At 42.8% G+C, this 26510-nt stretch overlaps 1 protein-coding gene across 2 annotated transcripts in view; it reads left to right on the top strand.

Moving 5' to 3' along the window:
* The window catches only part of KIAA1328 (KIAA1328 ortholog), a 174522-nt gene extending 156463 nt beyond the window's left edge, over positions 1 to 18059 (top strand). For both annotated transcript variants that reach the window (XM_041472068.1, XM_041472077.1), the window contains one exon: positions 14787 to 18059. In XM_041472068.1, the coding sequence (XP_041328002.1) occupies positions 14787 to 15003 (217 nt within the window). In that variant the 3' untranslated portion in view covers positions 15004 to 18059. The remainder of the gene's footprint in view (positions 1 to 14786) is intronic.
* Positions 18060 to 26510: the final 8451 nt, after the last annotated feature.

Here is a 26510-nt window from a genome sequence, read left to right as displayed (position 1 = left end):
TGTTTTGATTTTTTTCTGGAGATTCCTGGTTTGCAGACATTGATTGGTATTTTAAACTTCCCTGTTTGTATGATGCCTGCACTGCATGAGTGGTAGGTCAGCATCCTGTCCTTGGTAGTCAGTCTTTGCCCTTTTGGTCTGTGCTGATGAACAACCTCTTTGGGTAGTCTGTACCAATGTTCAACCACCCAGCAAGAAAGCTTTTTCACTTCCATTTGAATGGAATTTCCTGTATTTCAATTTTTGCCCATTACCTCTTGTCCTTTCACGGGGCACTCCAGAGAAGACCCTGGTTCCAGCTTCTTTCCTTGCCATATCAAGTATTTATACCCATTGGTGAGGTTACCCTGAGCTGCATTTGCTCCAGATTGAACAGTCCCAGCTTTCTCACATTTTACTTTTGTATCAGATACATCAAAGCCTTAATCATCTTCATTGAGTCCATGTCTCTAATACTGCAGAGTCCAGCACAGGGCACAGCACTCCAGCTGTGTCCCACTGGTGCTGAATTGAGGGGGAAGATCAACTCCCTCGACCTTACAGCAGTTCTGGCCTTTGCTGGCTTCTGTTCAGGAAGCCAGCAAAGGCCAGAACTGCTCTGTTCTGTTCTGGTTTTTGTGTATCAGGACAACAAGTATCCAGATCCTTCTGCAAAGTTTCCCTTCAGCCAGACAAACCTGCCATGTGCTGGTGCCTGGGGTTATTACTCCCCAAGTACAGGACTATTGTATTTGCAGGGTGCCCCTGTGGCAGGAAGAAATGATGAATCTGACTCCATGTTCTCAGAAGGCTAATTTATTATTTCATGATACTATATTATATTGAAGAATACTAAACTATACTGTACTAAAGAATACAGAAAGGACACTTACAGAGGGCTAAAAAGATAATAATAAAACTCATTACTCTCTCCAGAGTCCCAACACAGCTTGGTATTGGTTATCCAATAAATCAAAACAATTCACATGAAACCAATGAAACAACCACTTGTTGGATAAACAATCTCCAACCACATTCCAAAGCAGCAAAACACAGGAGAAGCAAATGAGATAATACTGTTTTCCTTTTACTCTGAGGCTTCTCAGCTTCCCAGGAGAAACATCCTGAGCAAAGGGATTTTTCAGAAAATATGAATGTGACATCGGACCAGGCATTTCCTGTTGTTGCAGGTTGTGAGATGTTTGTGAGCCCATTTCTCCTGCCTGTTGAGGTCTCTCTCTGTACACTTTCTGGCCTCACTCAGTCTAAAGTATATTCTGAAGAATATGGGAATAAGAGACTTAGCATCAGTTTCTTCAGCTGTTAAGAGCCCTGCCTTATTTTGTAGTGTATTAATGACCTTATGTAGTTTCTAACAGAATCATGGACTGTTCGCAGGTGTGTGGTTATCGAAAAGTAATCCTGCAGCAGCCGAGATCATCTTTGCTAGTTACTGCTGGGAATGAACAAACTAAAATTTCACTTCCCTGCCCATCTGTTCAGCAGCTGAAAGTAGGTAATTTATCTCAGTGGGACACCTACCACCTGTGTAAAGTTTTTGAAAGAGGTTGTTAGCGTGTGATGACTATAGCCAAGGGACACCGGGCCTGAGTGCCTCGTGCTCCGTGCCTCACTGCTGTTTTTTTCTGTAGGGTGCCTTGCAACCCGGTACTTGCACAGTGCCAGACCTGCTCGGTGGCTGAGTCCCTGTGAAGCTGACAGAGGCTGTGCCTGCTCTGCCACACGACCTGCTCTGGTGCCGGCGGCGTGCGGCTCCTCGCCAGCAGTGGCCCCTCTTTGACATGCTAAACCAGGCACCACCAACACGCCGTATTTTTTACAGCTACTGTTTTATCTCAGTGGCTCCTCTTGAATTATGTATCCTCATCTTTGATGTATGAAATCTCAGCTGATTTAAATATTACCCCAGAGAGTTCAGCACACCTGGAAATGGAACAGAGTGACAGATAGTCCCAGTCTTTCCATGCCGGAGCACTGAGTGAGAAGTTTTACAGCAGTTGGGTATTGGAATATAATTTTTATGGGAGCGTTGTTTCCTCACATATGGTCTGCACCCAAGCAGTCAGTGCGTTGGGATGCCAAGTATTTGAGCTCAGTTGCAATGTTTGTTCTCAGGCAAATTGGAGGGAATTAGTTCATATAAAGAGCTGGTGCATAGGGAGATCATGGGCTGTTGTTCTGTTAGGAGCTGGGCACCAAATGTTTCTCTAAATAAGGTACCCAAAACTGTGTGTGCCTGTCACTGGGAGGTGAGCAGAACAGTGCAAGTGAATGCAAATCTGGCTGAAAAGCAGTTGCTATCTGATGTCAGGCTTCTGAGCATGGTATGAAGATAAAAAACCAACTGAGTATAAGCTACATATATAATGTCAGCAAGATACAGAAATCACTGTGTATATAAACCCTAAGCACTCCAGCCTATGAAGCATACTTCAGTTTCTTTTGTGTGTTGTGGTCACTCTGCTCCCTGCAGGAAATAGATCTAAGATGAAGTGCAAGAACCTATTCCCCTCACTCATGCCAGCATAGCTGACATAAAGGTGATGCCAGTTGCTATGTCATAGACAAAGTGATACTAGTTGAAAGCTGAGAACAAAAAGCAGAGCTCGTTTCTAGTGCAGTCTGGTCTAAAGCATGGGCTTTTTGCAAGACAAGCTGTATTCAGTCTTTGTATTTTGACTGTTGATATACCTTAAATTTAAATTCGTTTGGGTTTCTACCCAATTTCAACTTACTAGCTCCCCACCACACCTCACTATGTGGTTACTTCTGCCCTTTCTCTTTTTCTGCCTGTTCCCTACAGCAGCTTGTGCTGCTAGCACAAGCACGGTGTCTGTCATCATGGTCTTGCTTCCAGGGATCAGAGGCTGGGAGATATTTGCATTTACCTCTGGAGTGTAATTCGGACTGATGGGTTCTTATCAGATTTGTGAAGTCCATCCATCCAATTGTCTGTTTCTGTTTTGAAGACCAAGCAACCATAAAGTTGAAAACAGTGTTGTATTTTTGGAATCTGAAATTTCAGACAATGCATTTATGAATTATTTATCAGGAATGTGTTTTCTGTAATGTGCAGCATAAAATGGAATGAATGCGTATCCGTACTTGCCCTGAACTCTCCAAAGTGCATGCTAATAAACAGAATGATAACCTACCATCACTTCTGCCCTGTAAGATTTACAGTGCAAGCACTTTTTTCTGTGGTTTAATTCAAGTCAGTTTGTTGAGTTAAAGCTCTAGTGTTTTGTTTTAAAGTACAGCTTGGTGAGTGATTTTCTATTACTTAAAGAAATCTAACTGCTTTTTCCCCCCTTCTTTCTAAATTTTTCTGTCTAAATTTTTCTAGTCAAGTTGGCATACAGCCACCCTAAATTATACTTTAATTCACAATTAGAAATGAAGTGGTAACCGTGCAGAGCAGCAAACCTTTCATTTAAGATGGCCATTATATAAGATCATGATTCTCCCAGATGATTAAGATATTGAAGAATAATTTAGATATCCTTAGGTTTTTAGCCATTTAGAAATGCTGGGTTTATTTAATTTTTTAAGCCTCCCTGAAACAGCTTTTTCCATAATGACAGTAATGCAGGACTCTATATTATCACAATGTTTACTTGTGTCTGAATTGCCTAATGCCAACTTGTTTTCACTGATATAGCTGACAGGGCAGAGATAATTAAGAAACAGAAGAATTTGAGTGCTAGATTTGCTATTACACACTCCATGCCACAGCAGAAGAAATTAAGCTGACAAGCAGGAGAGGAAGGATCATGCAGAACCACAAGAAGAATTGCTGTTTAGGTACAGCAACTGACTGTATGTAAAATATTTAACCAGGATGGGGGGGGGGGGGAAAAAAAGGAAACCAGGATGGGGGGGGGGGGGATAAAAAGGAAAATAGAGTGGTAAAATAAAACTATTTCCAAGCATTTTGAGCCATCTTATTTCCAAGGTATGAAATAGAGAGCTTGCAATACTTAGTCACCCCAACACAAGAAATTACAGGGAAGAAAGCTAACCCTAGTGAAATGGTGGCAGAACTTCCATTGGCTTCCATAGGGTCACAGTTCCACCCCAATATATACTAAAAATTACTGCAGTCTGATTTTGCTCCTCTGCTCAGTGAGGTTTTAAATCTTGCACAGCTACTCACAGTTCTTGCCACAATGGTTAGAAAGTCAATGAAAGCTCACAGTTCAGTAACTAAATGACAAGGTAAGAAACTTTGGAATCATAAAAAGGGTATAAATGCTTGACCTAAAACTATGCAGATTCCCAATGACTGTACAACTGAAGCAAAAAGTTGATTTATTATCTGGCAGGCTGGGAATTTGGACTGAGCTTGCGAAAAAGACAGGCTGCTAATCCATGTAAATGGTGATAGACTTAGCAAGCTCTATGTGGTGGGGTTCTTTTTCCCCTAAGCCATTCCCCTTAAAATTGTTTTGTAGTTTTTTTCATACCCACAAAGTTGTAGGGTGAGGTAGTCCCAGGTTTGCTGAAAGTGTGCTAGGAAGAAGAGATGAAAAGTGTAAAAGAAATCAAAACTGAGGAGCAGCACTGAGAGAGGAGTGCAGAGAGGAGGTGCAGGACTATACCATGACTTACATATGCAACCCTTTGTCAGAGGCTTTAGTACATTAGAAAAGAAAAGGCACAATTTTGAAGATGATTCATTGAATTAGAGTTTGCTTTGAGGGGAAGGATGCTTGGGGACAAACTTGTGAGAGTAAAAAATTGAAAAGAAAGGCTGTTGAGGCAGGAGATGTAGGGGGATGAAGTATGGCAGAAAAGATGATGACAGTTTCGTTTTGGCCCAGAACAATAAAGGGTGAAGATCTTGCTGAAGATGTGCTGTGATGATAGAGTGCTTAAAAGGAGTAAAAGCTAAGTGTGCTCTGAAGTGCAAAGTTGTTACGTAACATCACAGCAGAATCAGGGCGCCAGGTGCTGTACATACACCAAGGTTCATTTTCTGACCTGAAGAGCTTTCAGACTTGATGACACAGAAATGGCTGTGTGGGAGTGGAGAGAAGGACAATACAAACTGAGTGATTGCAGAAGGTGGTTGTTAAACTCTGTGGTAGTTACCTGGTTCTGTAATTTCTCTCTTTTGTACAAAAAACTTCATTCTAAATTATTCTTCTGTCACTGGAAGATCTGATTTAAAAGGTTTCTTTACTTCCCAGCACTCATGTTGTCGTTCACCCTCCCTCTTCCAGAATTATTACAACCTCAGTTATGCCAATTGAGCTGCAGCCTGCAGCCATACCTTGAAAGAAATGATCTGTGGTGTTTCTTATTCTTGTTTTTTAGTTAGTTAGTTAGTTATTATTTAATTACTAAAAACACACAGAGACAAAAACAATGAAGCACCACTTGGGATTGTGTTTGGCAGGTTGGCAACAGGGCAGCAGGGTCTGAGTCCAATGGGGAAATAACAAAGTCTGAGTTACCAGCAGCAAAGAGGTAGGATAACTGGATTGGGAGCATTGAGATGGGAATGTGGAAAGGTAAGGAAAGCAGCTGTTGGTCTCTGACGAGCAGGTAAGTGAAAATGTCCTGCTTGTGTAGCAAGGAGGAATGAGAGCAGCAGTACCTCTTGTTTCAGTAATGACAGCTGCTTGGATGCTACCACAGGTGAAGCCAGGATGAAAACTGGGGGGTTGGGGGGAAAAATCTCTTTATCAGCCTTGCCTTAGGGCTCAAGTTTTTTCAGATGCTGTTGCTGGATCTGGTGTCCTTTAGTGCACTGGCACTGACTGGTATGCAAACGGCCAGGGGCAAACCAGAGATCTCAGCCTCTTTCAAGTCCTCCTTAGCTCTTGTGTACCATGCTGGGGAGGGAGGCTCTTCCCAGAACCCTGCCAAGCACAGCACATTTCAGTTAGCAGACGTGTTATTCAATTCTGCTGCTTCTGTCCAAATTCTCCTGTGGAAGGGCTGTTATCTCCGATGCTGCTTTCCCCACGATTTGGTGATAATTGTTAGTAACCCCAGAAAACGAGGCATTGAATTCACTGCTCTGCAGGACCTACAGGTAAGGGAGGGACCTGTGGAGCAAGGAAGCAGCAGCAGAAGGGCTGAAAGTGCACACACAAGCATTGCGTGAGTGCTGGAGGGAGCTGATCTCTCTGTTTCTGTGCAGGCCCCTCTAGGGGATATGGTGCTTATTTCTGGGTGATTGCTTACTGGATAAAAAATTGTCAAAGATGGAAGGAGAGTGGCAAAATCTGTTGCAATGCTGGAGGTATTGATTTATGAGACAATATTTAAATACTTGTGGCTCAGATAAATGTTGACTGAGACTAGAGCAGAAAAAATGTAACATTGTTTAAATACTTAAGGTGTATTTGCATCAAAAAAAGAAGACCGATTTCTCAGTCTTCATTTTCAGATCATGCCTGATCTTTACCCATAACTAATAGGGTGAAATTTGGAGGAAGAAAACCCTCTTTGTTTAGGTGACTATCAGAAAGATGTTCTTATTCATAGCACATACCTTCCCCTCCCACCAAACTCTGAAGCAAAAATTCATGGGACATTTGTGACACTTCCCATGCTATTCTGTTCTCCTTAATGGCATATGTTTCCCACTGGGCTTTGGCTTACCTCTTTTGACTGCGTGCTCTTTTGGAGAGAGGAGTGCTCTTACAAGTGGTACTGGAGTTGGTCCCCCTGATCCTGATCAAGGCCCTTTAGGTTATACCATGGCCCATAAATAAGTAATAATGGTAATGATAGCATAAGATATATTTGGCTGTGGAATGGCTTCCCAAGGAGAGTACAGAGAGGCTGATTGTTAGCAACAAATGTGAGGAAGCACACTGTAGGGAGCAGTTCTGTCAGCAGGGAGAGGGCTGCATGGTCTAATAAGTCTTTTTCTTCTCTAGGTTATGATTCTGTGAATACTGCCTCGGAGAGCTCTCTAAAAGTCTCTGATAGTGTAAGCTCTCTATTACGTGGGTGTGGGTTTTACAGCACTCCAGGAGGCTCTTGCTGAGGACACTGTATAAATATATTCTGTTTTACATTGTATGATATATTTTAAATAAAAGGCTCAGATATTTTTTTAATTGCTTTGAAATATTCTGCAGTCTGATCTTTTTCTTTAAGAACTAAGAAACTCTGAAATGCTTTTGGAAGATACAGACCTGTTGCAGGTGAGAAGTATGTCTCCACCTGGATTTTTATGTTTTAAATACATATATAATATTGTTAATTTAGCCTCCTCCTGTATCCCAGCAGTGAAGTATCTGCTCTGAGTTCCAGCCTGTTTGAAAGTAAAATGGGAATCTCAGGCTGTCACAGTCCCTTTGTCTCTAATTCTCAATTTAATCTTGTTCATTCTCTTGATGTTTCAGCCTCATGAAGTGTCCTTCACTGTCGTGTGGTTTCTTTCAGTTTTGGTGTCTTGACATTCAGTACATTGGAATATCCCCTCAGGTTATGTTTTGGTCACTGAAGGTGCAGTTCACACATGAAAGACAAGCTCCCTTATCCTGATGTGTGGCCTTTCAGGGAATGACTGCAAAATCAGCTTCTCTTTCTCAGCTTTCATTTCCTACTCACCCAGCCTCTAATGTTCATTGACATATTCATCTCAGGTTCCCTGGGCCAAGTAGCCCACTGCTTAAGACTTGGATTCTTCTCACAGAGCAGGGAGAAAGAACCTGAGGTATCAGCACAGCCCTCTGGATTTTCAAAAGGCTTTTGCCAAGGTTCCACACCAAAGGTTGCTAAAGAAATCAAGTTTCTGTAGGATTAGAGGACAATTCCTTCTAGGGATTTATTGGTGGCTAAATGATAGCAAGCAAAGTGAGTTAATATTAATTTTTTAGAGTTAGCAAAAGGATCCACCAGGAACTCACTGGGCTGCTTCTTCATCAGTGACCTGGAGTGAGAAGTGAACAGCTAAATGTGCTAGGTGACCTAATAAATTCATGTGTTTCGATATTAAGTTCTTTCAGGTAGTCCAATAATATGTCAGTAGCAAACAACTCCAAAAAGGCAAATCAAAACAGAGTGAATGAAACTGTAATTTACCTGGGGAAGAGTCATCAACACCATGCCTACATGATATTGAACTCAGAGTTATGTGGTTAGGATTTGTGGAGTTCAAACCTTTTTGGAATTTCTCAACTGCTTGTGGATACATAGGTCTTGCTGTACCCACATTTTGATTCTGCTTGATCTTTGCCTCTCAAGAAAGCTGTAGTGGGAGCTGGGAAAGATGCACAGAAAAATTCATTTGATCAGCAGGATGAAGCAGTTTAAGGAAAGACCAAAAAGCAATGACTTTGGATAGGAAAAGACTGAGAAAATTATCAGGGTTGCAAAATTGTGAAGGTGGTGGATAAATTGAATGTGCAGCTGTTTTTTTACCAGATTCCAACACATGAAAGAGACTTAACTGCAGTCAGTTCTTACAGCAAAACTAGCAAGATATTAAAACAGAAAACAAAAGTATGTCTGTCAACAGCAGTGAACTTCCTGAGCTTGCTGTCACAGGACACATTGGAAACTGCAGGTTGAAAGAACAGGCAAGTTTGTGGACAGTGGGTTGGTACACGGATGTTGAAAGCACAAGCCATGGAGATAATTTCTCATCCATTATGCTGTAATTGTGGGTGCCAGACTAAAGATGGCCGGAAGTGCTCAGGACTCTAATTTGGGTTGAGCTCTTCCCTTCAGGTGTAGAGCTTGGGTTAGCTCGGGTGTGGGTGATTAGCTGTTTCTTCCATATAACCCCAGGTTGTATCACTAGTGTGGTGTCTTCATGTTTCAGGTAGTTTGACTGCTCAGGCCACTTCTTATGTGCATCTGTTTTTTTCTCTGCTTTTGTTTGCCCTGTTTGTTCCAGTCAAACAGTGATTTGATATTTGCTCTATCATAACAATAAACTGTTTAATTTTCTGTAAAATGGGTCTGTTCCCTACCCCTTGAATGTGGTTTTAGCTGTATTTAGCATTTGTAAAGTGCTCGGGGGCAGGCGGTGTTTTATGAATACAAAATAGTGTTAGGCTTTGTACTTAGGCACAATACTGTACCATAATTCAAAGGCAATTCATGTAACATTAGTAAATCACTTTGAACTTTATGTTGAAAATATAAGCAGTAGTATAAAAATAAACCTTTTTATTTCCTTTGGTATATACAGTTAAATAAAGTAAGCCTATACAGCTACAAAACTGTATTGCCAGTATGCTTTGTTGAAATGCCATCACCTTGCAAAGAGACATTCCTTGTGTTTCCTGCGTGTTTATGGTTGAAGAATAAATTTTCAGAGACTGTAAATGAAAAGATGTCTCTAAATATAGTCATCAAATGTTATCTGACATTGCTTGTTTAAAGAAATATACATATATTTTACTGCCAGAGCATTTATGACTCTAATAAGTTTAGTTATTTTGTCTCATAAGGAGATTCCCACTCCTCCAAGTATCAAACTTGTTGAAGTTGTGCTGGTTTTTTTTCAGGAAGGAACAAATGGTATTAATAGCTAAATGGCACTGTATGATATGGAAATACAATAGTGTAGTTTAAAAATTGGACAGTGTGTAAGAAATATATTTTACTAGCAGTGGGAAATAGACAAACATTAAAAATCCATTGGCATATCCCAAATGTCTAAATAAATAAACATCACTGTTCAGCCAGTTGAGGCAAGCAGGCCTTCAAGAGCACTGTTCTTTCTAATATCCTGCACAGTTATGTGTTCTGTGCATCACTCTTGCATAATCTGACCATTTTTTAGGTGCTGTATGTTGTGGGACTGTCTGAGCGCTGATTGCCGTGTAGGTTTTATCAGGAGGAATACCAAGTGGTTTCAGGTGATTTCTCACCAACCATCCTGGGCATAAGTGATCCTGTGATTCCCAGAGCATCAGCCGTATTTGTGTGTTTGTCATAAAAATGTGAAAGCGTTCCTCCCATTCAGTTTGGAAACATGGGACAAAGTAAGATTCACCTGTAGGCGTTCAGCGAGCTGTATTCCTGCTGCTTGAGCAGCTAAAAAGACACACTGTGGAAAGAGGGATTTGGGTCTGTGCCATCTTGTGTTTATTTTTGTTTTCCTTTTTAAAATGTGAATGGTTAATGATCTGTTTTGAATCATAATGGTTTATGTTTCCTGTTATCTTAGTGATAGACTCCAAAACTCTTCTTACATTAAGAGTTTATAAACTCTACAAGATACTTATTTAATTAAGAGCCAATGCTGAAAGTTTCTAATAAAATTTGCAAAAGGGTTTTAGTGGCTGAGGAGACAAATTTCTAGCAGCCTGTTTTAGAAATGCAGAGGAGATGAAGGGAATGCTTTCACAGCACTGTGCAGTGCCTGACCAGGGTGGATTTTCCTCTGACCCAACTGGACCAGCTCAATCCCAGTTGTACCAGAATCCCAGACTGAGCATCTCTGTGCTGCTCTGTGAGCTGTATTTGGAGTTTTATGTTCTACAATAAAAGTAAAGGTGAACGTTCTTCATTGATAGAAGAGTTTCAAAGCTTACTGTGGTCTAGTCTCCCTAATCTCATCTCTGTTCTCTTGCCTATGGCCCTGCCTTCCTTCTACTTTTACACTAGCTCTTAGTGTTCTGTCTCCTGATGAATTTTTTGGAGACTTTAGAAGATTTAGAAAGCTTTCGCCAAACTTCATCTGTATAAATAGTTAGACTTCTTATGCAAACTTGTAGACCTTACAAATTTTTTTCTCCCATGATGAAACATGCAGACTTTCAAGCTCATTAAAGTTAGATGAAAAAGTATACATGGGAGAAGTGTCAAAAAAAGAGATTATTTTTCAGTCTGTTGTGGAGATGCCTTGAGAGACTGGACTATTAATGATTAATGACTCATAACATTTGCCCATTTGTGGAGGTGCCAGGGTGCTTTGCGGAGGCCAGGTTTGCATCTCTTGAGGGAGGAGGTGAGTTTTTGGGTGTACACATGCTAGTCTGCATGAGACAGAAGAGGTGAACTATCACAGCCTGGATCCTGCAAGGCTGCTTCTTGCTATGCTAATTGCTCTTCCTCACCTAACTCGCCTTCCCCCCTAGGAAGATCTGATGGAGAGTTATTGGCTCAAATGAGAGGCAATCCCTGAGAAGGGATCATAAATTATCAAAGACTCCCTAAGTGCCCCCAGACTCATTTCTGGGGCCTTCCACCAGAGGAATGAAAGTTCCCCCCCCCTCAAGGGAGGTACCTGGCATTCCCACTGAGCCTGAGTATATTTTAACCCATTGGACTGTGTGACATTTCATTCTAATCCAGTCCAAGAGATCCATTAACAAGAACCTGGGTTACACTTCCCTTGCTCACTGACCTTCGAGCACACTGGCAAATGTACCAAAAAAGTGAGCACAGACTGAATTATCACCATCCTTAAAGGAACAGTTGCCCATGCCATTTTCCTTCTGTTGGGAGGGCAAAACCTATCAAAGAGAATGTGTGTAAGCACCAGCACTGATGGGACATTTGGTTGCTTGGTTGAACATCTATACATGAGGAATTACTGTATGTGGCTTAATGTACAATGCTGGTACTTCTGCAGAATGTTTGGAATTTTTTTCTCCTCTGGAAGTAGTAACAATACCAGGGGACCCTTGGCCATTAGCTTCCTTTAAAAGAGCATTCACTATTCACAAGCCAAGTTTGCCAAATCAGTTTTCCTGTTTGAAATGTTCTGACTCTTGGGTGGGTGATTCTGTAACTTTGACTTCACTGAAGCCATCAAGCATTGCAATAATAATAATAATACAGCGTGTTTTTACTTATTTTTTATTCAAGCCATGCAAAGAATACATACCCTGGTTTAGAGAAAGTTGGATTCAAGCATTCTGACTGTGTCTTTTTAAATATTAGGATACAAATAAATGGTGAGAAAATTGTCTTTGCAAGTTTCAAACCATTCTAGGTGTACTCTGTTGCCTCCAGCCAGATGCTGTCTGATGTTACTTAGACGAACCTGGCAAACCATTATCCTGGGATTAAACACTAAATACCTGCAAGGAGCATTCTCTTTATCAGATAGTGCTCTGTTAGCAGAGTTCATTCACTTTATTGCATATATAACTATGGTGTCAAATAGACTGATTTACAACACCTGGTCTTTTACATAATCTTTGCTATTTGCTGTGCTTCTAATCTGCCAAATCATTTAGCCTTCCTGATAGCAGAAATGCTGTAAAACTTAGATAAACTTGCAGAAGAAATGAACTCGAAGGTACTGCTGAAATCTAGGGCCTGCACGTTTTCTGTAATGCACTGGCTGGTTTGGTTTCCCCTGCCTAATCTATGATTGCATGTGGCTGCTGGACAAATTGAAATTTTATGATAGCACTACCGTCAGAGGAGATAAGCATTTGTATGCTAGACTAGATTAATCTAAAAAGAGGTTTTAGGTGTGGCTAATGAAAGCAGTGTGTGTGTTAACTGGGTTTCTTTGGGGTTCAAACCATATGTGTGTATCTATATAGAGTCTAGTCTTAAACTTTCTCCATGTGAAAAATCTCATATATCTGTGCGCTAGTTCTTGCTATCAGTGCAGCTCATTCCGTTTATGTTGGAGATATCTTTGAGGAGTTTCAATTTTTAAAGGGTACTTTCTGAATACTAGTACAAACAACAGACTTCTCTAAAATGATCTGGTTTGGCTACCCAAAACTCCACGTCCTTCTGAACTTTTTTGTTAGGGTAACTAAAAGATATCACATTTGCTTAGGGTTAGCCATGAAAAAGATCCAAGTGAAACAAAAACGATATTTTTTTCATTTTGAACCAATCATTTTTTGCTACTTAGATCACAGAAAGACACGTAGACAAGCTTAAAATGTGGAAAAGAAATTTGCAAATTAGCTTTTTGATTGTGAGTGAGATTAAAGCTAACACACCTGCAGGAAAATACAACAACCTGTAGTCAAACAGGAGAGAGCACTGCGAGGCAGTAGTGTCAGGTCAGACTGTATTAGAAATGACACTGACCATCAGATTGGAGGAAATAATAAAAATTGAAAGAAATAGCTTTTATAGCATAACTTCAGTAGTCACCATTAACACTGGTATTAACCCATCAGTGCCACTGCTAACTGCTTTGAGCCGAGGGAGTGGTTCTGTGTCTCAGACATAACAATGAGTTACCTCGTTATGGGCAAAGTAACTTGTCCTGTCAGGCACTGGAATGGGTTCCCTGGGAAGGCGGTGGAGCCACCATCCCTGGCGGCTTTCAGGAAAGCACGTGGCACCCGGTGCTCTGGTCTGGTTGGCAGGGAGGTGACCAGTAAAAGGCTGGACTCGATGGTCTTGAAGGTCCTTTCCAGTCTAAATGATTCTGTGACAGTGTTCTGATGATGGATGGGATGTAGCACTTCCTCGTGGAGATAAAGAAGGGTGTTTTTCATGGCATTGCTAGTTCAGGGTAGGAAAACCTTTAACCTGCTACTGCTGCTGCACAAGCCTGTTGGACAGCGCAGGTGGGGGTCTGCCTTTAGGAGGTACATGGGCCACTGCAAATCTCTCACATCTATAAACTACTGTAGATGTTTGTTCTTAAGGATTTTTTTTCATGCCATCTGAGTTGAAAAACCTCCCCCAGCTGTCTCAGTTGCTTAGTCTTTCTAGGTTCTTACAGTCACAAAAGTAAAGCAGAGGCTTTTCTCAAAGCAGAGAATAGCTTGAGGTGTTTCCTCATGCTGTAGATGAACTGTTTGCTTACAAGAGAGATACTGTATGGATCCAATCACCTGTGCTGATAGTTTCATTTGGGTGAATAATGTGAATAATGTTTTGTGCATGGAAGCCTTTGAATGCGTGAATCACTTCAGGGTTGGGAACATCAGGCAGGTTGGTGCTAACAACAGCATGAAACAAAGGGACTTTTGGGTAGAACTCTAAGGTGATATCTCTTACATATCACTGAGAGATCGCTGGAGAACAGGCTCCCTAGGGAAGCACTGGAAATGGTATTGTTTAAGACATTTAAAATTGGACAGGAGGAAATATATTGTAATGATCAATCCTGTGCTGGTATTTAGATCAAGCCTTGTCTCCTGTGAATATTAATAGAAAGTCCCTGTCTCAAGTACCTGCCATTATTCAGTGAGCATTACCAGATCACATTGCCTTGCAACCTTCCCCCATATCTGTACTTGTACCTAAAGGACAGCCTGAGTGATGCTTAGCACCTTTGCCTTTTCTCTTGGTGCCTCAAGTGTTGATTTTGTATTGCCTTGCTTAGATTCTATTCCTTCAGTGCTTCCACCGGACAGACTCCATATAGTACACAGAGATTTACAGGAAGCACAGGTAGTTTGTGGTAATAATAATAAAGTCTCCTGCTGTTTTCAAATCCCTGAGAAACTAAATCAAGTGTAGAGGTCTATTGAGTAAAAAAAAAAAAAAAAAAAAGAGTGCAGCATGTGTATAAGTCACTTTACCATTACCGACGTGGGTCTGCCTTATTTGGTATATTTGGCTGTCATCTCTCTGAGGTCTGTGTTCAGTCTCCAGAGTGCAACTAAGACATTACACACCTCAAATGGAAAAGCTGATGTAACAAACAGACTCAAATAACCTGAGCACCCATGCTTTGCTTGCCCCTTTTTCAGTACCTCTGTGTTGTCATTACTGACAGGAGTCCATACAGCAAAATTGGTTCTGTGCCGGTGGCCCCTGTCAAACAAATATAGGTCTGGTCTGATTTATGGAGGCAGGAAAACTGGATTCAGTTCCTGCATGGTGCTGTGATCTTAACCGAGCTCTGTTTTCTTGGTGTGTTTCTGTAGGTACCAAGCCTCTCTTCTTGACCTGGTGGAGGCTATGAACCCAATACCAGCTTCAGGACAGCTCTGCCGGGAACCTTGTGACAGGAACAAACCTCACCCGCCCTGCTGTGCGAGCCACAGGCTGTCGTCCTCTTGGTGCCAGACCCCCTGCAGCCCCAGGAGCAGAGCAGATGAGCTGGAGGAGAGTCGGCTCCTTGAGGAGATCTTCTTCATTTGACACTACTCCTTGGTCTACACCTACTCTGAAATTATTTGAGTGATCACCACTTGTTTTCCCTCTTCTAACACATAGCTAATTAGCATCCAGGTTCATTTTGGATTTAGTGATCATAATGCAAGTATATTGTTGGGGTATGCCAATCAGAAAGTGTTAACATTTTTCGTAAACCTTTCACGTGCCAAGTAATCAATTTACAATAGCATTTTTTAAAATCTACAACATTTTCTAATACATTGAAGTCACAGTTTTGCCAGCCTTATATCGGAAGTATATTTCATTATTGATTTTTTTTGGCTCTAAAGCAGTTTGCAAGAACTGCCTAACATTCAACAACCAGCATGTTCAAAATAGATTATTTTCTAATTAAACAAGTCTGTTTAAAACTGGCATATTATAAAGGTACAAGCACTTTAGTACTTTTTCACTGATTTTATGATCTACTTTTTCCTTCAACATTCTGATATTTAACAACTGAGTTTTTAGGGGATATATTGTGAGCTCAACTCTACAGTGTCTGATAATGTTAATAGATGATGTTGCAGGTTGATGTACTGGGCACAGGTTTGAATTATGTTCCTCTTTAAATCAGTGCTATTTGACAGAGTTTATGTGCTGGGTAATGTAACCCTGAAACAGCAGAACAGAATCAGACATTGTAGAGATCCAAAACCTATTTGATGTACTTTTCAAGATGAAATACATAGTAGTGCTAGTATAAGAGCAGTCTTAAGACATTTTCACTAACTTGCACTATTTTGATCCTGCATCCAGGCTCCATTGTAAATAAGACAAATCAGTAATTATTTCCACTAGCAGCTCACAATGCACACTTTCCTGCCAGCTTTAATTATTCATGCTGTATCTATTTCAGTTTATTTAAATGCATTTCCATCTACTGCATGTACTTGGTTATTTAAAGAAATGTGCCGAATTGGTAAAAATGACTGCACATTACAGGATTAATGGTCATTTTCTCCACAATGCAGTGTTCATATTTTATTGTAACAGTAGCCACCGGCATGTGTTCCTAGAAATATGAGACTAAAATACTCATTTTGCACAGTAAAATTGCAGCAAGGGAAAGGTAGAATTGATCCAGTACGGGCAAGTTCTAGGCCATTTGCTCCCAAACACCACTTCATGGGCCAGTACTGCTTTTCAGACAGTCTCTTTAGGCAACCCTGCTTATCTTAATGGCTGGGTTGAGTTGCTGTACTGATGCTTGGGGTATGGCTGCTGCCTGCCTCCCCACGCTGCTCCTGTACAACGTGTGATGCTCTGCGAGGTGGATCCCAGACGAGAGCACCACAGCCCCTGGCAGCACTGTGCTCCATCAGTGAAACAAAAGGAGAGTGAAGGGGAAGAAGAACCTCAGGTTACTCTGGGCTGCTTCACTCAGGCCCAGTCCTAATCACAAATTAGGTGATATCCTTTCTGTGCATCCCAGCTGAATTTTAAAAGCTGCTTGGAGGAGTTTAAAGGAGGAAAGCAGCATTGCTGAATCAGAAAATTACTGCTGTGGAAATTCCCTGCATGGTCTGTCCTGCTTTTAGTGAGGTATTACAGTTTCCTGGAATATATCCATCTGCTGTTGAATGTCCCTCTTGTTCTACTCCCTGAGCCCGTGAAGGCCCAGGATTCTGCTAAGAGCCCCAAAGATGTATTCAGTGCCCCGGCCCAAGTAGAGCAGATGGGAACATAAGTTTTCTTATTCTGCTGGCTGAGTAGTCTGCTGCTTAAAGAGGGCAGGGAAAAGGAGGAGAAAGAAGAGAAAAATATACAAGGACCAGCAGGAAATTTGGGGATAACCGTCACATAGATCTTAGAGTTTGGGTTTGTTTCATGGTGTTTTTTTAGTTTTGTTGGTGGGTTTTTTTTAAGTGTTGGCATTTGTAGAGAAACAGTTCTCTGATTTCAGTCCAATTGCTTCTTGTCTCTTTTCCAGTTTGACTGAAACTTTAATTGCCTTTTCTGATAAATGCTAACTGACCTTTCAAAGCAGCAAAAAATACATGTATATTTCTTGAAAGGTGCCTTTGTGTTGAGAACACTCCATGGGAGCATTCTGTTCTTTGATTCGTTTGTGGGTGCCAATATTTAACTGCTTTGGGATTTCCTATGATCACTTAAAAAATTCTAATTCTGAAGGTGACTTTTGGCTTGAATCTATATTTTTTGTTTGTAGCTCTTTTTAAAAGGACATTGTCAGGGTTGGGGGCTCTATGCTGAAGGTGCTGTCAGTCAGACCTATACAGGGGGCACACCTTTGTGAATCCAAATTTTCTAGTAAAATATGGCTGAAACGCCTGATGGGTGAAGAGCTGTATGCTTTAACTCTCTGTGAGATGTGGACAAATGAAACAAAAGCTATTAATTTCATAGACCCTGTGGAAAGTAATTTTTTATAATGCTGGCTCTTGCTCTAGTTATCAGCAGTACATTAGGAATAGTGTTTAGCAGTCAGTGCAAGCAAAGATATTTCGCCATGAGGCACTACAAAGTTAAGTTATTAAAACATTTATAGCCTTAGAAAAAAAAAATCAATGATTGTCAAATAGGAAAGGACAAAATCAGTAGTTGGTACTGGGAGGGGAATTGTTTTTCATCTGCTAAAACAGTAGAGGAAATGCAAAAATTAAACTAGCAAAAGCAATGACGTGACAGTGTCCTTTTGAGCTTGAGCTTCTGTATTGGGAGCTGCTGTTGGGATGTTGGTCCAGCATAGACTGTCTGTCCAGAGTGTTCCCAGTGAATATCCTTCAGCTACACATCAGGCTGTGTTTTCCATGAGGCTTTGTGGAGTAACATGACTGCTGCTAAGGCTCCTACCCACGCCTTCAGTTTGTGTCCTTCCCATGTGGTTTGTGCACACACACTTGCTGGCTGTTTGTGTAGTTATTGCTTTTGTGCACCTTGCACATCACTGTAATAATCTGTAATAATCACACCCTTTTCATTTCTAGCCTTTCCAGTCTTGCTGTTGAATCCCATCTCGAGCACGTATTTATATGTGTATGTGAGGTCTTAATCTAATAAATTATCTGGGGGTTTAATTTATTCTTCCAGACTTTTATTTGGCTTATCTTCTGATTTTTGTCCAGCTCAGCTGTCAATACTGCCATTGACAATGTGTTCCACTTCCCACAGCATCACATCATATTATGTTGTGAAGTCTCCAGTTTGCTAAGATACATGAAGAATTTGTTTTAAGCCTTCTCTTCCTCTCCAAGGCATGGGTCTTACTGTGAAAGGAGCAAGGCCTCCTTTGGAGCATGAAATATGAGAGAGGTCTCAAAATACAAAGGAGAAGAGAATTGAAGAGCCAGCACCATGTTTTGGGACAAAAAAGTGAATTAAAGAGTAAGGAAGAAAGGATGGAGGTGAAGGCAAGAAAGGACAAAGATGCAAGGCAGATAACTGTAGCAAAGGTGGAGATGAAGTGGGAGTGAGCCAGAGGACAGGGACGAGTTGTTAAACTAGAATAAGCTGGTGAAGGACAATTGTGTGCTTGTATCTTAAAGTGAGAAATGTTTTCAAACACTGGTTCCCATAAGACCCTTATGACTCCTCACCCTTTTCCAAATCATGTTCCTGCATTTGAGGAGCTACTGTCCAAGGTGTGCTTGGCACATGAGGGAAAGAAGGAAATTACCTTGACCTAACTTGAGCACCTCCCCTTTAGAGCATTTGGACAGGGAGGCCAGTGCACATGGAGAGCAACTGTGCAGAACCCAGGTATAACCCAGGGCATGGACTGAACTTAATTGCTTAAAAGGGATGGTGACTTAGATGGCTGAAGGAGACTGGAGAGCAAAAATCAGAATAAACAAATAAAATTTGCAGTGATCCAATGAGCTGTGGAGGTTTGTGTTAAGGAAGGAGAGAAATGAGCTTAGCTGCACTTCAGAGAGATTGAGCCTGAGATATCCAAAAGACAGCCCTTGAAAGTGCATGTGAGCCTGGGGTTAAACTCTAGAAGTTGCAGCAGAGATTTTCTCCAATACGACCTGCAGGCTGTGTTTGAATTTGTACCATCTGTGGGGGAGAGAGCACAGCCTGGTTAGTTAGAAACCTCCTTTTTCACTGTTACTAAATTTATGAAATTGTGTGCTAATTAGTGTATGATTTATAAATTTACATAACTGCATGCTACATAAGACAACACAGAATATTGAATGAGGTGATTTAAACCAGCAGAAGCAATGTAGTCTGCTCTGACTGGGTGGCTTTCCTCTGGAAAAAGCCTCTCCTGATCCAGACCTGCTCCCTGCATCATTGGAAAGCTTGTCTGCTCACAGTGACAATAAATGTTTTACAATATTGTGACTCCATGTAGCTGAGAGACATCTAGCTCAAGCATCTCTGGCATATCTGTGCAGCAGAGCTTCCATGGTGATCCCTGACTAGGGTGTCTGAAAGCAGAATTCAGCTAAAAAACAGCAAGAAATCCAACTTGGCCTGGCCACTGTTGGCGCTTGAGGACTCCTGCATTTAATGGGGGGTGGAAGAGCATCCCAGCTGCAGGAAAAGGACGGTCTGGGGGGGAACTGGATTTGTTTCCCAGCTCCAGGGAAGGCAATTTGCCTCCCTCCACAGCATGCTGTGGGTTCTGTGCTGAACTGTGTTTAGCACCACATCTCAGAGGGGCTGTGACCTATATCAGTGCCCACAGCAGAAGGCACTGGAGGTATCCACCAGAATGTCTGCGAACTGTAATCTGTAAGAGCAGAAACATATGGGCCAGACATTCTTATTGAACAGAAGCTGAAGCTCGCAGGCTTCATGTATTCTGAGGCTTGAAGGGAGGCTTCTAGGCATTGGGGAGCTAAACTGGAGAAACTCAGATGTCACTTAGAGGTGAGGTCTTGACATATAAGGTGAGAGATGCCCAAGTGGTCCCAGCATATGACCTAGTCCACAAGCTGCAGTGAGAGCCTCGTTTCCTTGATTCAGGATTCATCCTGAGTATGTAAAACAAAATAATTTTCACCCAGAGCATGCAATAACCAGTGTGAGTTCATTCTTTCTGGTCTCCTGTCTGCAGACAAGAGGAAAGTGAAAAGCTGAAAAAAGGTATATTTCCTGGTGCTTACTGGCAACTACTTTAAAACCTTGAAGCATGGGTTTGATTAAAGCACTTGTCCAAACACAAAGTGTTGAGTATTGTGAGCATTAAGAACAGAGTGGGAACTCCTGTCCTCACCTACACCTGATAATGAAGGAAAGGACAAGATGAATTCACAGACACAAAATCTAGTTCATTCTTGAATTAGAGATGACTGTGAGAAAGTTGCATTGAAATTTTAAAAGTGCCTTGGCAAAATCTTCCAGCATGCAATTATTCTTGCTGCTACAAAACTGCCTTATTTTGAGGTTATCTATCTGAATTTCCAGCTGCTGGACTTTGTTGTGCCTCTAGAAGCAGGATAACAAAATTGACATGGTGCCAGACTGAGTACCCCAAAGGGAGTGATAAACTCCTGGTCGAGTCTTCTCTTTGTTGACATGACCTTGAGTCCTAATGTCTTTTTCAGCCTCTGGATGATTTGGAGAGTGTTTCCAAACTTTGTTTAGCATTTATGCATCTTGAAAGGTTTACACTTGAGCAGGATACCCAGTTCCAGTGCTGCTGATGTGAAATGGTGGCAGTGTGGCCTCACTTCTGTACACCCTTTCCTTTTTACTACTTTCAGAAGTTTGGGGGGTTTTTTTGGTTTTTTTTTTTTTTTTTTTGAATGTGTTGGGCTGAGTACCAGGTCTGGTTGCATTTTGGATCATAGTTTTATTTCCTGAAGCAGGAATTGTGTAAGAAGTGAAACCAGGAGGCCCTGCTAAATTTAGAAGAGTTGAGGAGGAAAGAATAACGTGAAGTAGAAATACCAGGCAGGAAAGAAAAAGATTGCAGGACTCAGTTTGGGACAGAGCATGAACTTGTGGGTGCAGAACCTGTGAACTCAATCACCTTGATAACAATCTGCCAGACACATTCTTGATGGGATGGGGGAGACCCAGACAACACAAACTCTCAGAAGGAGAAGAGTGAGCAAAGCACAAGGCAGTGATAGCAACAAAAACAGACGAGAAGACTTTTGAGCTGCAGGTGAGGAGACAATGACATCTCTGAATTGCAGAGGAAATGGCTCCTTGTCAGTGGAGCTGGTGCCCCTCTATTTGCACTTGTGCCTTCAGCACAGGGATCTCATTACCAGAGAGCTTGCTGGCAGATTGGAGAGATTGCAGTGAGGAGTAATAAAAATGATCAGGGACTGCTATAATTGACATAATGAGGAAACAAGATGAGAAGAGTCAGATATTTATAGCATGGGTGAGAGAGACAATTAAAAGGTGGGGTGGGAGATGGACTGGATGACCTGAAAGCCATATCTGCTTCTAATAACTCCTTGTCTCTCCTCTGCCGAACAGAGGACTTGAATTTACCCAGACTGTCAATCTGACTCTTAACAGCCCTAACTTCCTATGTTGAAAAGCTCAGGTGGGTGTACTCTGGCTGTATTGGCACTGTCAGGATGTCACTGGTGCTGTACTTTGTTTAAAAAAGTAGTCATCACCCATGTTGTGGAAAAAAATTGACATGCTGACAGTAAAGAGAAAAAAATTAGGCCTTCATAAAGTAAAAAGCCATAGAAAACCTTGCTGAGGGAAGGGGCTGCCTGGGAAGGGCTTCTTAGTTGTTCAGCTGATGATGCCGAGCTCTTTCTGCTGCCTGGAGGGTGGCCTGTGGAGAAGGAAGGTCCATGGGGAGGGGGAAGATGTGAGACATTTTCTCTCTGAGCTGGCACCCAGCTGTGCACGCAGCTGAACAAAACCGCTGCTCCCCAGGATGCACAGATGTGCACAGGATGTTGTCCCCAACAGCTGCTGAGCTCCACAGACAGCTCTTGGAGCAAGTTCTGGGCCAGGCAAAAGCCTGCCAGTCCCACTGATGGCTACAGCCCCATGTGGGGTTTTGCTTCCCTTCCTAGTTCATCCATGTGTGTTCCTGCACTGGGGCCAGGGTCAGTGTCCAGGCAGTTTTATGGCCCCGTGTTTGCTCTAGGCTTGGGAGGCTGCAGCAGCATTGGAGGCAGCCAAGCTGGAGACATCTCAGCTCCTGGGCTGCAGTCAAATTAAAACACTGCTATGGAAAACAACAGGGCTGTGTCTGTTGGAGGCACTTTGGGGAAATATCAGAGCGGTGCTTGTTGAGTCTGGTGGCGGAGTAGCCGCTCTGTTTTAATGATACCTGTGTGCAAAGGCCACAGCTGCTGTCATCCATTTCACATTAGTCTGACTTTCACAGAGCAGACATAGCCTAGGGTGGTGGAAAGGAGAGAAAGGTGACCAAGAAAAGAGGAAAAAAAAAAAACCATTCATTTTTCACCGATTTTTCCATCCCTCTGAGCTGTGATACCAGTCTGTGGCTGAGCAACAGTAATCTTATCCAGCGTACTGTTGATTTAAGCCTCTTGGATTTATATAACTTTGGAAATGGTAAACTATATTAATTTGCTGTGTTTTCAAGGGAAAGTTATTTATTGAGAGACATTTTTAACTCAAGTGCCAGGAGCCTTAAATCATTATAATAAATTCATGCTATTCAGGGTTTCTTACATTGTAATAAATTTGTTTTAAACATGAATGAGGAGATCCATGATTTCTTTAATATACTGTTATGTATTTCCTTTCAAAATGACACAGCTCACTATATCAAGGGGGAGAATAATAGTGAGAGATTTACAGCACTTAAGAATAACACAGCCTGGGAATGTGACATGTGAACCAACAGGGGGCCGGGGGGCTGGAAGCTGCAGGGAGGCCCCGGTGGCCCTGCCCAGGGTTAAACAGCAGCAACGGGTCAAAATCAGTCAGTGAAACCACAGCTGGGTGGGAGGCTCCCTGCAGGGTGGGAATCACAACACAGAAGCACTTGCTTCCCATTTTAATGTGCAACAAGCACCTGAAAGGTGACAAGGATCGTCTGCCATGACCTGGGAGGGTGACTGCCCAACAGCCTGACTGGGATGCGACCTGAGCCAGATGTTTCCTTGCTCCCTTTCACCAGGCACTCATCCCCTCTGGCTGTGCTGGTGTGTGGGGAGCAGCTCCCTCAGCGGTGGCCAGTGGCCCTGGAGTGTGGCGAGGAGGCACCAGGTAAGCACTCCAGTGCTCCAGTGCTTCCAGTCTCTGTTCTTAATCCCTGACCCCCCATTAAACCCCTGCTGACCCTTGTGTTCAGTGTTGCACACATGGACAGCTGTGAGTGCAGGACAATAAAACTGGCAGCTGGCTTTACATCAAGTCCTCGGAGCTTCACAGGGAGGAGGAGCTGGCACAGACACAGCCTCGGTGGCATCAGCATCCGAGGGCTGAGACAAGCCCACTTTGGCAGCACAGTTCTGGCTTTTTTGGGAAGCAGAGCCCCTGTGCCTCATGCAACATCTGCTGAACTTGTGTCCCAGCTTCATCTCATCATGGAGTCTGGCAGAAACGAGATCTCATGTTTGTGGTGACCTTGGGATTGGGGTTGACCGGGGCAAAGCATCACAGTGCCCAAACTACAAAGGCCAAATTGGTTTCCTGGTGTCTAATGAGAGCAGTTACCCCTCGAGATACCTAAAAACCTTCCAGCTCCTCAAGGCACAGCCTTGCTGTATAGACTTGAGGAGCTGTCCTGCCACGATGTGAAATTCTGCCCCTCTGGATGCCTGTGCACGGAGCCAAGAGCACTTTCCTGGCTCTGAAGGGTTAGTAGGTCTTCTAATAGGTGGTGTGGCTGCAGCAGAGGGTATTAAATTTAATAGTTCCTGGGGGAAGGGGATGGTCCTGCTGCTGCTCCTCACCTGGCTGCAGGTGAGGTGCAGGACACTGAGGACTTCAGGGAGGGGGCTGGTGGTGCCCTGAGGATGTCTGGGCTGTTGGCATCGTGGGGCTGGACAGCTCGGGAAAGGGGAGGAGGGGACGGGGGAGGGACTCCCGTGCTCAGAGAAGTGATGGCAGCACCTCATCTGTCAGCGCAGAAAAATGTCTGGCTAATAAACTTGCCAAACGTCCCTAATAAAGGGCTGGATGTGTTATCATGTAGAATGGTTTTATAGGGGACAGCCATAAAACGTGCACATTGCCCTTTAAAATGCCAGGACAAGGATTGATTCCAGCAGGGCGGAGGGAGAGGAGGAGGGGAAATGAGGCTAATTGGAAAAGGGGAATAAATCCAGGGGCTCATTTCCCTGCCGTGGGTCCCCAGGGTGTCAAGGAGTAGTAACAAAGTGGGATTCACTGCCTTATAGGCTGTGCCCGAGCCTGGGCTTCTCTGCTGCATCCCCACAACTCTGTGTAGTGCTGGGGCCTCCTTTCTGGCATCTGCTCCTGCTGCAGGACTCCTGCTCCTCCGGACACCCAGCCCAGAGAAAGCTGTGGAGATGTCTCCATCAGCCTCCTCCTCATCTGTGCTTCTCATTTGAATCCCTGGAGTCCAACACCGGTTTCCTCCTCTTGCTGCTTCTGGTAGCTGTGCCCTGCCTGCCCAGTGGTCCCATCACCAGCTCGTCACTCCCTCTCCTTCCTGGTGATTTCAGCTCCCCTCTGTGTGGTGCTGAGAGGTGAAACGCAGAGGCTGGGGCAGCAGTTTTGTGTCCCCGTTCCACAGACAGGGCACAGCCTGTCCTGGGGATGTAGGTGTGTGTCTGTGCTTTGAGCTCTGCTTGAATAAACAGGAGAGAAGAAGCTGGAGGGAGGCCCAGGGTGTGTTTAGTAGCAATCAATAAATATATTGTACTCCAGCTCACTTTTAATGCTGCAGAAAACAGGCAGTGATTTCACTTAATAAATGTAGACAGTATTGCAGAGCTACAAGAGCATCTATCGTGTAGCACAGAATTTCTGCACCACTGGGCTGCTTGTGACCACTGCCCAGTACTGTCCACAGCTGAGGCCCATCAGCTGCCATGGGCACAGGGGCCAGCCTCTGCTTTTTCATTTTCTTCTCTCAATTTCCCTGGACAGAGACACTTGGCAGCCAAACCTCTATGAGGTCTGGTGGAGGGAGAAATAAAAACCCCTCAATCTCCTCAAAGTCACTGAAAACCTTGTGTATTTCACCACTGGGTGGAAGGTGGGCAGGTATTGGAGAGATGGAAAGAGACAGGAAAAGCCAGATTTTTTGTTGGCCAGGACTGCTTCAAAGAAATTTGTCAGTGTGCATTTGTTGGTATGTGCCAGATCTCACTTTTCTGCCCACTCTGTGCATGTGGCACTGCCAGATTTCAAATTTGCTGAGTTCCTGGCAATCCCCATTGGAGCTGGAGGTGACACCCCTGGGAGGGAGGTGGTGCAGGTGAGGTGCCTGTGTCCACTGGCTCTGAAAATGCTCTTTGGCTACCCATGGTGATGGACAGAGATTTTGAATTCTCCAAGCTGAATAGTCCAGGTCTTTCATCCCTGTTCCACAGTTATGAAGTTCAGAACAATGTCCAAGCTCCTGAGGTCTGGATTTGCTTCTTTGCTCCCTCTTGGCTCAGGCCCCTCTCTACTGCACTCACCACAGTGAAATTTTCATTGAATACAGTTTTAGTTCTGGATTTGTAATTAAATTTAAGGGCTGGTAAATTTTGCTATGAACATTTTTCTGGCTCCCCTCCTAAGCATTTGGTCTGTTCAAATAGTACTTAGTGTTTTGCAGATGCTGTTGGATGTTACACTGCCAACCACAAGTATGAAAAAAAAAAAAGCATGATTTAGAAAAATACTAATGCATTTGAAGTCTTGTTTTTGCTTTTATTATTATGCTGCAAAGCTTTTTCCAATGTTTTTTCAGTTATAAACTTATGTGGCACGTGGGAATATCATCCTAGCACTTGACTTCAAGAGCTGTGACCTTTCCACTTCATCAAACCTATGATCAAAACATGGGCATGGCAGCACTGCCCATAATTGCTTTCTGAGTTAAAAAATTTCCTCCAATCTCCAGTAATAAGGAAAATGAAATCTTCAGGTGGGGTTTAGTAGTTCACCCTGAAAGAGTTCCATCTCATTCTAAATATTAAGCCACGTAGTGATTTCTGGGCACTTCTCTGCTTTGAGACCCATGGGAGAATTAACTCAAATTCATTTTTAAAGGGGATTAATTAAACTGAATCAGGACTCTGTTTCAACACTCAGAATTAAGATGAGTTGAAGTAAGACCCCTTCAATTAAGCAAAAGAAATGAGAGACCTCTTTGACATCAAATGGACGTGCCTGAGGAGCTGCTGGTGTGGTGTGACCAGTCCTGTTTTCATATATTTAATTCAGACTAAATGACCTAGTGTAGCCAAACCCTGGGATGCTAAGACTGGCTGTGATCACACTGGGAATATCCACCTATCCACCTTCCTAGGTGTTTTATGAGGGGGTAGAATGTGTTTAAGATGCAGGTTGATCCATAAAAAGAGACAGTCAGTCTTGGTCTGTTCAGAGTCCAGTGACACCATGGAGCTTTCAGGAGCTTTCAGAGGTTTAGCAACAGA

This window comes from Pyrgilauda ruficollis, unplaced genomic scaffold (assembly GCF_017590135.1).
Source record: "Pyrgilauda ruficollis isolate IOZ18807 unplaced genomic scaffold, ASM1759013v1 scaffold107, whole genome shotgun sequence".
NCBI lineage: Eukaryota > Metazoa > Chordata > Aves > Passeriformes > Passeridae > Pyrgilauda > Pyrgilauda ruficollis.
The sequence above is the reverse complement of the archived record's forward strand: the minus strand, read 5'-3'. Positions and strand labels throughout refer to the sequence as shown.